The 15,680-nt window shown below is 51.2% G+C and overlaps 2 protein-coding genes across 2 annotated transcripts in view; one reads left to right on the top strand and one right to left on the bottom strand.

The window, feature by feature from the left end:
• Nucleotides 1-15,680, bottom strand: part of LOC139311676 (uncharacterized) — a 396,884-nt gene that overhangs the window by 359,787 nt on the left and 21,417 nt on the right.
• LOC139311680 (HLA class II histocompatibility antigen, DR alpha chain-like) lies at nt 2,449-8,884 on the top strand. The gene is given in 6 exon segments (XM_070936151.1): nt 2,449-2,472; nt 2,475-2,538; nt 4,661-4,728; nt 4,730-4,941; nt 7,644-7,924; nt 8,730-8,884. Coding segments are annotated over 6 exon segments (804 nt in total).

The raw sequence follows: 15,680 nt of genomic DNA, 5'->3' as shown, positions 1-15,680 counted from the left end.
GGAGCGACAGAAACAGAGATGCTGAAGGGCTGTGCTGGGGTCTCTAACAAGGCTTCAATTGTCAGGTTGTGGGGGGGGAGGGGTGTTGTTGTGTGGCAGGCGCCTGTGTGTTTGAATTCTGAAGTCTCAGAGCACTTTAACTTCCTCATTTTGTGTTTACTTTGTCTATTTTCTGGTCTCGGAATAGCTCTGGCCCGCAGGCAAAGGAGAGCAACAGAGATGATTAGGGGACTGGAGGCTAAAACATATGAAGAAACGGTTGCAGGAACTGGGTATGTCTAATTTGATGAAGAGAAGGACTAGGGGAGACAGGATAGCAGTCTTCCAGTATCTCAGGGGCTGCCCCAAAGAAGAGGGAAGTCAAGCTTTTCTCCAAAGCACCTGAGGGCAGGACGAGAAGCAATGGGTGGAAACTCATCAAGGATGAGAAGCAACTTGGAACTAAGGAGAAATTTCCTGACAGTGAGGACAATTAATCAGTGGAACAACTGGCCTCCAGAAGTTGTGAATGCTCCAACACTGGAAATTTTTAAGAAGATGTTGGATAACCATTTGTCTGAAATGGTATAGATTGTCCTGCCTGAGCAGGAGGTTGGACTGGAAGACCTCCAAGGTCCCTTCCAACTCTGTTATTCTTTTTTTTTTTTTTAATAATTCCTATCCTATCCTATCCTATCCTATCCCTATCCCTATCTCCATCCCTATCCTTTTTTTAAGAAAAACCTTTATTAACACTTAAAATCCAAAAATACAAGTTAAAATTAAGTTACAAGTTAAGGAGCCTGGATAGCTCTGCAGACTAAAAGCACTGTAATTTAACACCAGCTGTCTGCAATTAAAGTAAGTTCGAATCTCTCCAAGGCTCAAGGTCGACTCAGGCCTCTTCCATCCTTTCTAAGGTAGGTAAAATGAGGACCCAGTTTGTGGGGGCAATAAGCTGACTTTGTATAAATATACAAAAGTATGAAGGCTATTGCTTAACGCATTGTAATGCCGCCCTGAGTCTCCGGAGAAGGGCGGCATATAAATCAAATTAAAAAAAAAAAAAGCCTCTATGAGAAAAATACATCTATAATAATTATACAATTCAACGTCTTTTTGACAGTACTTAATTCTTAACTTTCTTCGTCTATTCCCACATATTCCTACTTAATCGACATATTTAATCACATTTTATATCTTATTTTGTTCTATACATTCCTTATTTTTAATTTCTATCCATTGATACCAATTATCCCAAGTTAAGTAACATTCCGAGTCTTTCTTATTGTTTAACTCTAAAGTAAGTTTGTCCGTTTCTGCCACATTTGAAAATTTTTCCCGATTATCGCACAGTCTGTTGGAATAGTGGACCATTTTCCAAGCCCAACTCTGTGATTCTATTCTATTTTATTTTTGGCAGATTTTTTCCATTATTGCCACTTTTTCATCCAGCACATCCACATGGTCAGCCCCTGCGATCTTCTTCCAGCGGCTCACCAGGTGGTCCTCTCTTTCTTCATCTTCTTTGCAAAAACAATTAATGACCATTCCTCTATTTTTTATCCCCCGTCTTTTTATATTTATTCATCAGATGTATTCGCTGCCAGGTTCGAAAGCGACTCCGACATATCATGCAAGCCAGCGAACATAAGCTAATCCTCCATGCCGGCTCCTTCACCCCAGAACGACAACCCTGTGGGGTGGGACGGGCTGAGAGACGAGGACTGGCTCACTCAGCTGTCTTTCATGGCCAAGGCGGACTAAACCTCGTCGCCCCCTTCCTTGCAAGGGCAGATGCTGAACCTTTAGCCAAGCCTAGGGAGGATCTGAATGGATCTGAAAGGATCCTGGAATGAAGGAGAAACTTCCCGACAGTGAGGACAATTAACCAGTGGAACAGTTTGCCACCAGAAGTTGTGGGTGCTTTGTCACTGGAAGTGTTTTTTTTTTTTTTTTATAAAAACAGGACTGGGCAGCCACCTGTCTGGAATGGTATATAGGGTCTCCCAACAGGGGGTTGGACTAGAAGACCTCCAAGGTCCCTTCAACCTCTATTCTGATTGATTGATTGATTGATTGATTGATGGAATCAGAGTCCAGCAGGGACTCCCCCTCCGCTCCCTTTGGAATTGCGAAGACTGAAACCGCCCCCCACCCCTCTTGCGGGGAGGGGGCAATCCAGCAGCAGCCCCCCCCCCCGAACCGGAGACCCCGGGCAAGGAGTCGGGGGGGGGGGAAGGGCTGCGGGCTGCAGAGGCTTCGGCCGCCGCGTTCTATCTCCCGGGATTGTCCACCTGCCGGCCTTCCTTCACCCCGGCGACAACGGCGTCAACCGGCGCCCGATTTTCTGATTGGTCGCCGAGTGGCCGATGCCGCCCTGCCAGCCGACGGCCGGGCTAAATTGCCCCGCGCGACGCGTCGCTTCCACTTTCTCTCCCGTCGTCTCGCTGCTGCGACCGAAGCTCCATGGCTGGCAAAGGCAACGGGTGTGGGGGGGCCCCGGGGGGCTGGCGCGGCTGCTGCTGCTCTTCCTGGCCCTGGCCGAGCTCGGGAGAGGTAGGGGCGCCTCTCGGGGGGGTCCCTCGGAGGGAGGGAGGGGAAGGGGAAGCGGAGGGGAGGGAGGGGAAGAGAAGCAGGGGTGGGGGTGGGGGAGGGAGGAGAGAGGGAGGGGAAGGGAACGGGGGGAGAGAGGGGAAGAGAAGCAGGGGTGCGGGAGGGAGGGAGAGAGGGAGGGGAAGAGAAGGGGGAGAGAGGGAGGGGAAGAAAAGCAGGGGTGGGGTGGGGGGGAGGGAGGGAGGGAGGGGGGGGAAGGGAAGCGGGGGGAGGGAGGGGAAGAGAAGCAGGGGTGGGGGAGGGAGGGAGAGAGGGAGGGGAAGAGAACGGGAGAGTAGGGAGGGGAAGAAAAGCAGGCGTGGGGGTGGGGGGAGGGAGGGAGAGAGAGAGGGAGGGGAAGGGAAGCGGGGGTGGGGGGGAGGGGGGAAAGGCTGTACCCCATCGCCCGGAAGAAGAGGGGGGGATCTCTGCCCCCCACTCCGACTTTCCCCCAAGCCGCCCCCCCCCCCGTTTCCCGAGGTAGCGAAGTCGGGGGCAGGACGGGAACCGATTTTCTCTGCCCCCCCCCCCATCCGTGGGGAAGTGAGTGGGGTGGGGGTGGCATTCACACGACCGGCTATTCTAGGAAAGGGGGGTTTTCCGAGGCTTCCTGTGGCGGGGTGCAAGCAGCATCGGGGGGGGGAGGGGGGGGGAGCCAGGCCCGCGTGTCAGATTCCCAGAGTCGGGAGGGACCTTGGAGGTCATCCAGTCCAACCCTCCGGGACCCCCACCTCCCCCCCGCCCAAGCAGGAGACCCTCCACCAGTTCTACCCCGGTGGCGGCCCCAGGCTCTCGTGTCGGGCGAATCCTGCCCCTTGGGCGCGTTCAGGCCGTTCCGCGAACCCGGAAAAGGCCCGAGTTTGGGGCAGTTTCGTGGGAACGCAGCCACCGCCGCAGGCTGGGAAAAAAAAAAAAAAAGTCACCCGGATCTTTGGCTTCCCCAGGCGAGATCGATCCGTCAGGGATCCAGTCTGGGCGCCAAGAGAGAAAGTGGACCCTCCCTCCGTGGGGAGCTGAACGCTTTGACCATCCGCCCATCCCACCCCCACCCCCGCGCCCCCGGGACTCGGGGGGGGGGTTGCCGTCTGCAGGGGAAGGGAGGGGGCCAGGGGAGGAGCCCCCCACCCCCCCAGCTGGGATCACCCTTCTGCCCCCAAGCCCTTTGCACCGCCCACTCCCTCGCCCGCTCGCCATGTCTGGGCAACGAACGGATGAAAGATTTAACAGAGTCGGAAGGCACCCTGGAGGTCATCTAGTCCAACCCCGCCCAGCAAGAGATCCTCCACCATTTCTGTCCTTGAAAGCTTCCAGGGATGAAGCTCCCGCAACTTCTGAAGGCAACTTCTGTTCCGTGGGTGGATTCTTCTCACCGTCAGGAATTTTTTTTATTTTTTTTTTTAAATTTGATTTATATGCCGCCCTTCTCCGAAGACTCAGGGCGGCTTACAATGCGCTCAGCAATAGCCTTCATCCTTTTGTATATATTTATACAAAGTCAGCTTATTGCCCCCACATCTGGGTCCTCAATTTACCTAACCTTAGAAAGGATGGAAGGCTGAGTCAACCTTGAGCCTTGGCGAGATTCGAACCCTGCAGTAATTGCAGGCAGCTGGTCTTAATAACCAGCTTAATAACAGGGTGCCTTAAACCCCTGTACTACCAAGGCTCTACTACCAATTTCTCCTTATTTCCAGGTTGAATCTCTCCTTGGTCAGTTTCCATCCATGATTCCTTGTGGACCTTGGCCTTCAGGTGCCTTGGAGAAAATAGGTTGAGCCCCTTCCTCTCTGGGGCAGCCCCTCAAATATTGGGAAGACTGCTCTCATGTCTCCCCTGGTCCTTCTCTTCACTGGACTAGCCAGGCCCAGTTCCTGCAACCCTTCGTCGTATGTTTGAGCCTCCAGTCCCCGAATCATCTTGATTGCTCTTCTCTGCACTCTTTCTAGACTAGAGTCTACTCAAGACCTCTTCTCTCTCCAATCCCCTTCGGTGTTATTTTTTCCAGGGGAGGGGGACTGTTGGCCTTGAGGTGTCAGGACTCACTGACCGCTCCCTCCCTCTCTCCCTCCCTCCCTCCCTCTTTCAGCCCAGGACAGTCCTGTCCCAGGCGAGGAGGTCTTGTCCCAGGTGGCCTTTGTCCAGAAGACCCGCCGGAAACACCAGCAGCAGCTCCGAGTTCATGTTCGAGTTCGACAACGACGAGATTTTCCACGTGGACCTGGAGCAGAGAGAGACTATCTGGCGGCTGCCCGAATTCGGGCGCTTCACCAGCTTCCAGGCCGAGGGCGCCCAAGGGAACATCGCCGTCCTGCAGTCCAACTTGGACATCCTGATGAAGAGATCCAACTACACGCCCCGCCGTTAACGGTGAGAGGGCCAGGAGGGCAGGGGTGGGGAGGGGTGGGGTTCCATCTTCTTCCTTCCTTCCCTGCCCTCACCCCCATCGGAGCCCTGGCATCCCGGGGAGGGGAGTCAAAAAAGTCAAGATGGCGGACACGACCCTCGAGCTGTGGAAGCCTGGCCCTTCCTTTCACAGGAGGAGTCTGGGCTCTTCTCACCTCCCTTTCTCTTGCTGCTACCCCTGGATGAGCCCACTTGAAATCCGGAGGACACTTGGGGAGGGCGGAGGGTTACACCAGATGGATCCCTGGAAGGTGCTTCCCTGTGAACTCAACTGATAAAGGGTGTGGTGTGAGGGGATTTAGCCTCTTCATTTTGCCCTCCATGTAACACTCTCCATCTCTCTCTCCTCTCTCTCTCTCCTCTTCTTTCTCAATCTCTCTCTTTCTCTTCTCTCTTCTCTCTTTCTCTTCTCTCTTTCTCTTCTCTGTCTCTCCTCTCTCTCTTTTCTCTCTCTGTTCTCTTGTCTCTCTGTCTCTGTCTCTCCTCTCTCTCCTCTCTCCTCTCTCTCTCCTCTCTCTCTGTTCTCTTGTCTCTCTCATTCTCTCTCCTCTCTCTCGCTCCTCTCTCTGTTCTCTTGTCTCTCTGTCTCTGTCTCTTCTCTCTCTTCTCTCTCCCTCTCTCCCACTCTCTCTTCTCTCTCTCCCTCCTCTCTCTCTTCTCTTGTCTCTCTGTCTCTGTCTCTTCTCTCTCCTCTCTCTCTCCTCTCTCTCTGTTCTCTTGTCTCTCTGTCTCTGTCTCTTCTCTCTCCTCTCTCTCTCTCGCTCCTCTCTCTGTTCTCTTGTCTCTCTGTCTCTGTCTCTCCTCTCTCTCCTCTCTCCTCTCTCTCACTCTCTCTTCTCTCTCTCTCCCTCCTCTCTCTCTCTTCTCTTTCTCTTGTCTCTCTGCCTCTGTCTCTGTCTCTCCTCTCTCTTCTCTCTCTCTCCTCTCTCTCTGTTCTCTTGTCTCTCTCATTCTCTCTCCTCTCTCTCGCTCCTCTCTCTGTTCTCTTGTCTCTCTGTCTCTGTCTCTTCTCACTCTTCTCTCTCCTCTCTCCCACTCTCTCTTCTCTCTCTCCCTCCTCTCTCCCTCCTCTCTCTCTTCTCTTGTCTCTCTATCTCTGTCTCTTCTCTCTCCTCTCTCTCTCCTCTCTCTCTGTTCTCTTGTCTCTCTGTCTCTGTCTCTTCTCTCTCCTCTCTCGCTCTTCTCTCTGTTCTCTTGTCTCTCTGTCTCTGTCTCTCCTCTCTCTCCTCTCTCCTCTCTCTCACTCTCTTCTCTCTCTCCCTCCTCTCTCTCTCTTCTCTTTCTCTTGTCTCTCTGTCTCTGTCTCTGTCTCTCCTCTCTCTTCTCTCTCTCCTCTCTCTCTCCTCTCTCTCTGTTCTCTTGTCTCTCTCACTCTCTCTCCTCTCTCTCCCTCCTCTCTCTGTTCTCTTGTCTCTCTGTCTCTGTCTCTTCTCTCTCTTCTCTCTTTTCTCTCTCACTCTCTCTCCTCTCTCCCCCTCCTCTCTCTCTCTTCTCTCTCTTCTCTTGTCTCTCTCACTCTCTCTCCTCTCTCTCGCTCCTCTCTCTGTTCTCTTGTCTCTCTGTCTCTGTCTCTTCTTTTCTCTTCTCTCTCCTCTCTCCCACTCTCTCTTCTCTCTCTCTCCCTCCTCTCTCTCTCTTCTCTCTCTTCTCTTGTCTCTCTGTCTCCGTCTCTTCTCTCTCCTCTCTCCTCTCTCTCCTCTCTCTCTGTTCTCTTGTCTCTCTGTCTCTGTCTCTTCTTTCTCTTCTCTCTCCTCTCTCCCACTCTCTCTTCTCTCTCTCCCTCCTCTCTCTCTCTTCTCTCTCTTCTCTTGTCCTCTCTGTCTCTGTCTCTTCTCTCTCCTCTCTCTCTCCTCTCTCTCTCCTCTCTCTCTGTTCTCTTGTCTCTCTCACTCTCTCTCCTCTCTCTCGCTCCTCTCTCTGTTCTCTTGTCTCTCTGTCTCTGTCTCTTCTCTCTCTTCTCTCTCCTCTCTCCCAACTCTCTCTTCTCTCTCTCCCTCCTCTCTCTCTCCTCTCTCTCTGTTCTCTTGTCTCTCTGTCTCTGTCTCTTCTCTCTCCTCTCTCCCACTCTCTCTTCTCTCTCTCCCTCCTCTCTCTCTATCTTCTCTCTCTTCTCTTGTCTCTCTGTCTCTGTCTCTTCTCTCTCTTCTCTCTTTTCTCTCTCGCTCTCTCCTCTCTCTCTCCCCTCTCTCCTCTTGTCTCTCTGTCTCTGTCTCTCCTCTCTTCTCTCTCTCTCCTCTCTCTCTCTTTCAAACAAAACCACAACAAACTTGTGAGGCGTTTCCTCTCCTTCCTCCTCTTGAACATTGTCAGCAGCCAGAATAATCTTGTAGGGAAGAAGGGCAGCATAAAAACAAACATACATTAATCTTGATGCCATGTGGGAACCCTCTGACTTGATGTGGTCTAGGGTCTCCTCCTTGAGCAAGGGGTTGGACCAAAAGACCTCCAAGGTCTCTTCCAGCTCTATTCTGATTGATTGATCGACTGACTGACCTAACCACTCACTGGGCCAAGAAGTGGACTTCTGATCCCAGCTGGATGTCCCTCAGACTTCTCCTGAGAACCTTCCCATCGTTGAAGGACGGCCTTCTTCCTCCAAGGGTTGGAGGAAGTCAAGGTACCCCCCCCCAACCGAAGCCCCTCTCCTCTCTGCAGTCTCTCTGCAGTGCCTCCAAAGTGATGGTGTACCCAGAGAAGATGGTGGAGATGGAGGAGCCCAACATACTGATCTGCATGGCGGACAGCTTCTCCCCGCCGGTGCTGAACATGACCTGGGTGAAGAACGGCAAGCCGGTGACCGAAGGGGTGCAGACCATGGATTACTACCCCAAGAAGGACCATTCCTTCCGCCGGTTCTCCTACCTGCCCTTCGTCCCAAACGCGGATGATTATTACGCCTGCGTGGTGGAACATTGGGGCCTCACGGAGTCTCTGAGCAAGATTTGGAGTAAGCAGAACAAGGGGGGGGGAGAGGGGGGGTAACCTTTTGGGTCAGGGGTCCCACGTATCTAAGGGAATTTGAAAAGGGGAGGGTGTCCCCTTTGGAAAACCCCACTCCCAAGTTTGCCTTCCTTGCGTCCGTCTGTCCCACAGCTGCCAGATGTTCCAGGTGGGGCTTCAGGTGCTGAATAGATGGGGGATTCCTCCCCCCCCCCACACACAAACAGACCTTAAAGAGGCAGCAAAGGGTGACAAAGATGGCGAGAGGCCTGAGGGCCAAATCCTATTGAGGATCTTTGGCCTGAGGGAGAGGAGGAGGAAGGGGGGCAGGAGACATGGTGGCATCTTCCCACATAGGCAAGGGTCTCTCAGGGTGGTGGACCTCGGGAAGGGGACGTTCTCAAGTAAGATAGAAGCAACGGGTGGCAACTCCACAGGGTGGGATCCAAACTTGAACTAAAGGAGGAATTTCCTGTCAGGGAAAGCAATGAAGCAGGGGAACTCCCTGCTACTTGAAGCCATGGAGGGTCCCTCACTGGAAGGTTTCAAGAAAAGGCTGGTTAGACATTTGTCTGGGAAAGTTTGAAGGTTCCTGCTCTGGGCCAGAGGTTGGAGTAGATTACCTCCAAAGTCCCTTGTAGCCCTAGGCTTCTGTGACTTCCTGAATTGGATTTCTGCTGACTGCCAGTCCCCCCCCCACCGCCCGACCCTCACTGTGGAAACTCCCAAGGAATTCCTGCAATGCCTGCTGGACAGGAGGTGCTCGGATGGCTGCCTCCCCACCTTATCCCTTTCTCCTTCCTGTCCCATAGACGCCAATATCCCAGAGCCCCTCCCGGAGACGACTGAGAATGTGATCTGTGCTCTGGGCCTGGCGATAGGCCTTCTGGGCATTGTGATTGGCACCATCCTGATGATAAAGAGCCGGAAGATGGGAGAGGCCAGCTATCGCCGAGGAACCCTGTGAGTTCCTGGACCCTCCAGTTCTGTGTTGGGGGGAGGGCAAGGGAGGGGGGGGCGGGAATCCACCAGGTTGGCATCATCCGGGGTGGGGAAGATTCATAGCAAGTGACCCAGGCTAAGCTAGGACATGGGGGAGTTATCTGGGCTGCAAAACTGCAGGGAGCCTCTAGGGGGCAGCCAGTGGGAGTCCCATCTGAGGTTTTGCATGAGGGAGCTTTCTTTCATGAGTGTGATGTGTGAACCGTTGCATGTCTTTCTCCGGCCTCTGTCACTTCTTCAACAAACCACAAATTTTATTTCGTTAAAAAAACAAACAAACACAGTTAATTTGAAGTCTGAAGAGAGACGGTCTAGGGGATTCTGCAAGGGGTCAATAGCAGCCCACAACTAGAAAGGTGGGGGAGGGAGCTTCCATTGCAGCATTGTGGCCCCCTACTCCTAAAGTAGTTGAACCATCCGCGTGATTCAACATCCAGCTGAGTTGAGGTTTGCTTAGGGTTGGTTTCTCCCCACTTAGCCCCCTCAGCCGGGGGGGGGGCTTCATTCTGAAGTGGGGGGGGCTGTGCCTTGGGGCATCTGGAGGAAGGGGTGGCTCTGGGAAGCCTCCCCCCCCCACTGTGGAAGACCCACAGAGATCAGGCACAGCATTGTACATCGGGTTTTTCTCTCCAGTGGCTCCCCCTCCCAGAATTCTCACCCCTCTTTTCTTTCTTTCCTTCCTTCCAGGTAAACCACGATTGCAGGCTTGACTCGCCGCCTCCACCCCCACCCCCACCCCCATCCCCGTGAGCTGCATTTACACGTGTGCTGCACATTTTTCTTTTTCCGACACTTGGGACGACTCCAGAGTAAACCAGAAAGTGTGGGGGGGGGGAATGCTCTCTGCCCCATTGCCAACATTCTTTCCCACCGTCCTTGTTGGAGGTTCCAGAAGTGCAACATTCCCAGGGGATCCTGGAGTCCCTTGTCTTCCAAGCATTGGGGCCTAGAGGCAAATGTAGGAGGGGGTGAGAGAGTTTGGGGGTGGGGAGGCGTCGGAGAGTCCTCGTGTGTTCTCTGAGCTTGGCTATCTTCTTGCTGACGTATCATGACCCAACTAGCTAATATTATCAGTGCTAGAAGGGAGGGATCTCCGAGCTTGGCTGTCTTCTTGTAGAAGTTTCATGACCCGAACTGGGGTAACACCATCAGCACTGATACGTTTACCTAGTTGGGTCATGAAATCTCTGCAAGAAAACATCCAAGCTCAGAGAGCACCTCATGTCAACCCTGAGCTACAGAATATTCTCCTTTATTGAGAGAAAACACAGAGCCTTTGCCGACGAGCCCCTAGTGATGGAGAAGGCTGATTTTAAGGTCACCCAAGGAACCAGGGTTAGCTAAAAGGGGCACATTCTCTGGTACTCATCCTCCCACCTCTTGATTCATTTACTCCCCTCCCTTTCTGATCATCTCCATGGGGTTTTTTGGGGGATCCCTATGTTGTTGGGGAAGGCAGGGCAGGTGATCCCTTAGCATCGCTCTTCAGTGACATCTCACCCCCCTCATCTTGGTTTGTCTCGGAGACCTCCCTTCAGGCAACCTCTGCCTCGGCTGTTAACATCTGCCGTCCTGGACCACAAACTCCCTGAAAGTTCAACCGCAGCTTGCTTGCTCCCGTTGAATAGAATGTGAAAACCCGCTAGCTTAGACAAAGGCAGAGGGTCTCTATCCCTTTTTCAGGACCCTGGACAGTGATTTAGCCATTTCCCTTGCGCTCCCTGTAGAATTATTAAGGCTTTTTTTTTTTTTTTTAAACACCAGTGCCTTCCTTCTGCACGCCCCATTCCATCCCCCCCCCCAAAAAAAATTCCCTCTGTCCTGCAAAATCAGCTTCTTAATTTTTTTTTGCAACCGCTGCAGAACCAGAAACGCTTCCAGGCCTCGCTGATGCTTCTTCTTTCTAATAAAGATATTACTCAACTGTGCGTGTCTGTTCCTGTCCCTTTTGTGCTTATAGAAAGGGAAGCGATTGTCGATTGCGGTTTGTAGGTTTTTGGGGGGGAGTGGGGGAAGGGAGGGTCAAAGGAGCCAGAAAGCTGTGGATTTCATGATGGCAGAAGAAAAATCTTCGGCGGATTTTTAAAAAGGAAGCGGAACTAAATGTTTTCCTTTCGGGGCGGCGTGATGAAAGATTTTGAAAAAATAATCATGATTTTTAGAATAGAATGGAATAACAGAGTTGGAAGGGACCTTGGAGGTCTTCTAGTCTAACCCCCTGCTCAGGCAGGAAATCCTATACCACTTTAGACAAATGGTTGTCCAATCTTTTCTTAAAGACCCCCAGTGATGAAGCACCTACAACTTCTGGAGACAATTTGTGCTATTATACAGGGAGTCCTCGGGATGCGACCACAACTGAGTTCAAAATGTACATTGCCAAGTGAGAAATTCTTTAATTGGATTTTGCCACATTTTATGACTTTTCTGGTCACGTTTGTTAACTGAATCACTGGAGTTGTTAAATTAGTAACAGGGTTGTTAAGTGAATCTGGCTCTCCCCAGTGAGTTTGCATGTCAGAAGGTTGCAAAAATCACATGACCCCGGGAGATTGCAACCGTCATAAATGTGAGTCAGTTGCCTGGGGGAGAAATATTGGCTATCCAATTGATATGACAAAATGGGAAGAAATCTGGCTTAAGCATATGAAATTCCTGTGGGCAACATCATACAAAGAAAATGTGTACAAGATGCTGTATAGATGGCACCTTCCACCTGCTCGTCTTTCTAAAATGTATTCAAATCTCTCATCAAACTGTTGGAAGTGTGGGGAGATTGGCACCTATTTCCACATGTGGTGGACCTATTCCAGGATGACTGAATTCTGGAAAATCATACAGGCATGGATCATGGAAATCACAGGTTATAACCTAATTCTGAAACCAGAGTACTATCTACTGAACATTAGGCCAGACAACATAGGCACAAATATATGGTGTCTGTGTGTTTTTATCACCACGTCAGCAAGAATATGTTTCGCCCAACATTGGAAGGGGAAAGACCTGCCGGCTGAAGACTTGATTTTGGAGAAAATTTTGGATTATGCGGAAGCCAACAGACTGACTAAAGCATTGAGAGATCAAAAGGACTCCGTATATTTCCAATGTTGGGACAAATGGTATGTTTGGTTGAACAACAGATGCCCAAAAAGTCAAATATAACCAGGATTATGTTTAATATTTGTTAAATCTGACTGAAGTCTACATACTGTAGAAAGTGTAAATATCATGTAAAGTTCCTGTCGCGATCATTTGTTTGACTATTTCTTTTTCTTGATGTATTTTTTTAAATAAAAAAATAAAAAAAAAGATATATGAAAGAGATGATAGATATATAGATGATAGATAGATAGATGATAGATAGATAGATAGATAGATAGATAGATAGATAGATAGATAGATAGATAGATGATAGGTGGATAGATAGATGATAGATGGATAAAAAAAATAAAAAAATAAATGTGAGTCAGTTGTCAAGCATCCAAATATAAATCGCAGGACCCTGAGGAAATGCGGCAATGGTCGTAAGTATGAAAAATGGTCATAAGCCACTTTTTTCAATGCCGTAGTATCTTCAAAGCAGGGGTGAAATCCAGCAGGTTCTGACAGGTTCTGGAGAACCGGTAGCAGAAATTTTGAGCAGTTCAGAGAACCAGCAAATACCACCTCTGGCTGGCCCCAGGAATGGGGAGGGAATGGAGATCTTGCAGTATCCTTCCCCTGCCATGCCCATCAAGCCACATCACGCCCACCAAGCCATGCCCACAGAACTGGTAGTAAAAAAATTGGATTTCACCACTGCTTCGAACAGTCACAAAATGAATTGTTGTAAGATGAGGACTGCCTGTAGATGATGACAGTGCAGAAAATTAAATAAGTGTAAATGGAAACGTATTTTTTTCCCCTCACAATTGAAAAAAATGGATGGGGGGGGGAAATGGATTTCGTTGGGACGGCAATGCAAAGGCTTTTAAACAAAGAGAAGATTTTTATTCAGTCCTGTTTCCACTGGGAAATCGCTTTTTTTTTTAGGTTTGAAATAGGAAAAAAAATAGATTTTAGTTTGAAGATGGAATAAATGTGTAGTTTTAGAAATGGCTGGTTATAACTAAATCTAAGTCAAAAGTATTTTCACTACTGAAGAGAGTCGACACCTTTTTTTCCTTTTCTTTCTTCTTTTTTTATCCTGACCCCTCTCTTTTTTAAAATATTTAATTTAATTGTATTTTAGAGTACAGTAAACTTTAATAAAGCATTTGTGGGGGGAAAACGGAATCTCTTCCGCAGAGATGTGACAATTTCAAGGCAGCCGCACAGCTTAAGTGGTGAATCGGACGAGAAAATGGATTTCCCTGCCTGGCAACTAGTGACCAAGTCTGTTTCCGAGTTTTTGATTGGCCGGTTCGTGGAAAGTCCCATCCAAGCGAGGAAAACCCCTGGCGCTGGTCCAGCGGAGTGTGGGAGGGGCTGTAGAGAGGGGAGGGGCGTTGCAAAGCAGCTGACGATGGAGCGGACTCTCGGTTTCTTGGAGGAAATTGGACCCCACTTCTGCTTTATTAGGTGGGCAATAAGCCAATAACTGACGGGGACTTTTATTTTCCAAAAAGGTCCGTATCTGGAATATTCCAGGCATCCCCCAAGGCAATCCTTGGCCTTTGACTCCGGGAAGTGACCCCAGGGGGAAGAAAATGCACTTTGCTCTTGCTCAGAGGCACTGTCTTCTACCCCATCTCCCAGGTTCAGCCCTGTGTCTGTCGTTCTTGGATCTGACACGCAGGGGAGGGGGATAGCAACATGGGTGGGGGAGGGGAGCGCCCCATCTTCACTAATGGGTGTGTGTGTTGGGGAGGGGGGGGTCAGGATTACAGCAGGTGTTTCATTGATCAGCCGGGGCAGGGTGGGAGATATATGTGGGCCTTTGGCAGGCTCCCCCCCTCTCCAGCAGTAGCTCTTGCGAGTGGGGGGGGGGGGGAGGAAACTGCTGGCCGAAACAGGATTCATTGCGGAGGACGCTTGGCAAGCAAAGGACGCAACGCACAAACGTTGCCCAGCCAGCCTGGCCTCACAAAGCCAAGGATTGTATTACACACCCTGATGTCACATGAGAAACGCGGGCGGGGTTCCAACAGTCCCAGAAAGTGCCCGAACATGAAAAGCAAGAAAGAGAGAGAGAGAGAGAGAGAGAGAGAGAGAGAGAGAGAGAGAGAGAGGCAGACAGACAGAGGGAGAGGGAGAGAGAGCAAGAGAGCAAGGGAGAGGGGAGAGAAAGAGAGAATAGGGGGAGAGAAAGAGAGTGAGAGAGAGGAAGAGAGGGAGGGAAAAAGGGAGAGAAAGAGTGAGAGAGGGAGAGGGGGAGAGAAGGGGGAGGCAGAGAAAGACAGAGAAAGGAAGAGAGGAGGGAGGGAGAGGGAAAGAGGGAGGGGGAGAGGGAGGGAGAGAAAGAGAGCAAGAGGGAGGGAGTGGGAGGGAGAGAAAGAGCGAAAAAAAGTAAAAGGGAGAGAGGGAGGGTGGGAGTGGGAGAGAGACCGAGAGAGGGAGGGGGGAGAGAGAAAGAGAAAGCGAGAGAAGAGGGGGAGAGAAAGAGAGGGAGAGAGGGAGAGAAAGAAAGCGAGAGAGGGAGGGAGAAAGGGAGAGAAAGAGCGAGAGAGGGAGAGGGGGAGAGAGAGGGGAGAGGCAGAGAAAGACAGAGAAAGGAAGAGAGGAGTGAGGGAGAGGGAAAGAGGGAGGGGGAGAGGGAGGGAGAGAAAGAGGGAGGGAGTGGGAGGGAGAGAAAGAGCGAAAGAAAGTAAAAGGGAGAGAGGGAGGGTGGGAGTGGGAGAGAGACCGAGAGAGGGAGGGGGAGAGAGAAAGAGAAAGCGAGAGAAGAGGGGGAGAGAAAGAGAGCGAGAGAGGAAGAGAAAGAAAGCAAGAGAGGGAGGGAGAAAGAGAGAGAAAGAGCGAGAGAGGGAGAGGGGGAGAGAGGGGAGAGAGAGGGGAGAGGCAGAGAAAGACAGAGAAAGGAAGAGAGGAGGGAAGGAGAGGGAAAGAGGGAGGGGGAGTGGGAGGGAGAGAAAGAGCGAAAAAAAGTAAAAGGGAGAGAGGGAGGTTGGGAGTGGGAGAGAGACCGAGAGAGGGGGGAAGAGAGAAAGAGAAAGAGAGAGAAGAGGGGGAGAGAAAGAGAGCGAGAGAGGGAGAGAAAGAAAGCGAGAGAGGGAGGGAGAAAGGGAGAGAAAGAGCGAGAGAGGGAGAGGGGGAGAGAGAGGGAGAGGCAGAGAAAGACAGAGAAAGGAAGAGAGGAAGGAGGGAGAGAGAAAGAGGGAGGGGGAGAGGGAGGGAGAGAAAGAGAGCAAGAGGGAAGGAGTGGGTGGGAGAGAAAGAGCAAAAGAAAGTAAAAGGGAGAGAGGGAGGGTGGGAGTGGGAGAGAGACCGAGAGAGGGGGGAAGAGAGAAAGAGAAAGCGAGAGAAGAGGGGGAGAGAAAGAGAGCGAGAGAGGGAGAGAAAGAAAGCGAGAGAGGGAGGGAGAAAGGGAGAGAAAGAGCGAGAGAGGGAGAGGGGGAGAGAGAGGGAGAGGCAGAGAAAGACAGAGAAAGGAAGAGAGGAAGGAGGGAGAGAGAAAGAGGGAGGGGGAGAGGGAGGGAGAGAAAGAGAGCAAGAGGGAAGGAGTGGGTGGGAGAGAAAGAGCAAAAGAAAGTAAAAGGGAGAGAGGGAGGGTGGGAGTGGGAGAGAGACCGAGAGAGAGGGGGGAAGAGAGAAAGAGAAAGAGAGAGAAGAGGGGGAGAGAA

The sequence above is a fragment of the Pituophis catenifer genome, unplaced genomic scaffold (genome assembly GCF_029215685.1).
Source record: "Pituophis catenifer annectens isolate HBS135680 unplaced genomic scaffold, rPitCat1.0.hap2 SCAF_2, whole genome shotgun sequence".
Classification (NCBI taxonomy): Eukaryota; Metazoa; Chordata; class Lepidosauria; order Squamata; family Colubridae; genus Pituophis; species Pituophis catenifer.
The sequence above is the reverse complement of the archived record's forward strand: the minus strand, read 5'-3'. Positions and strand labels throughout refer to the sequence as shown.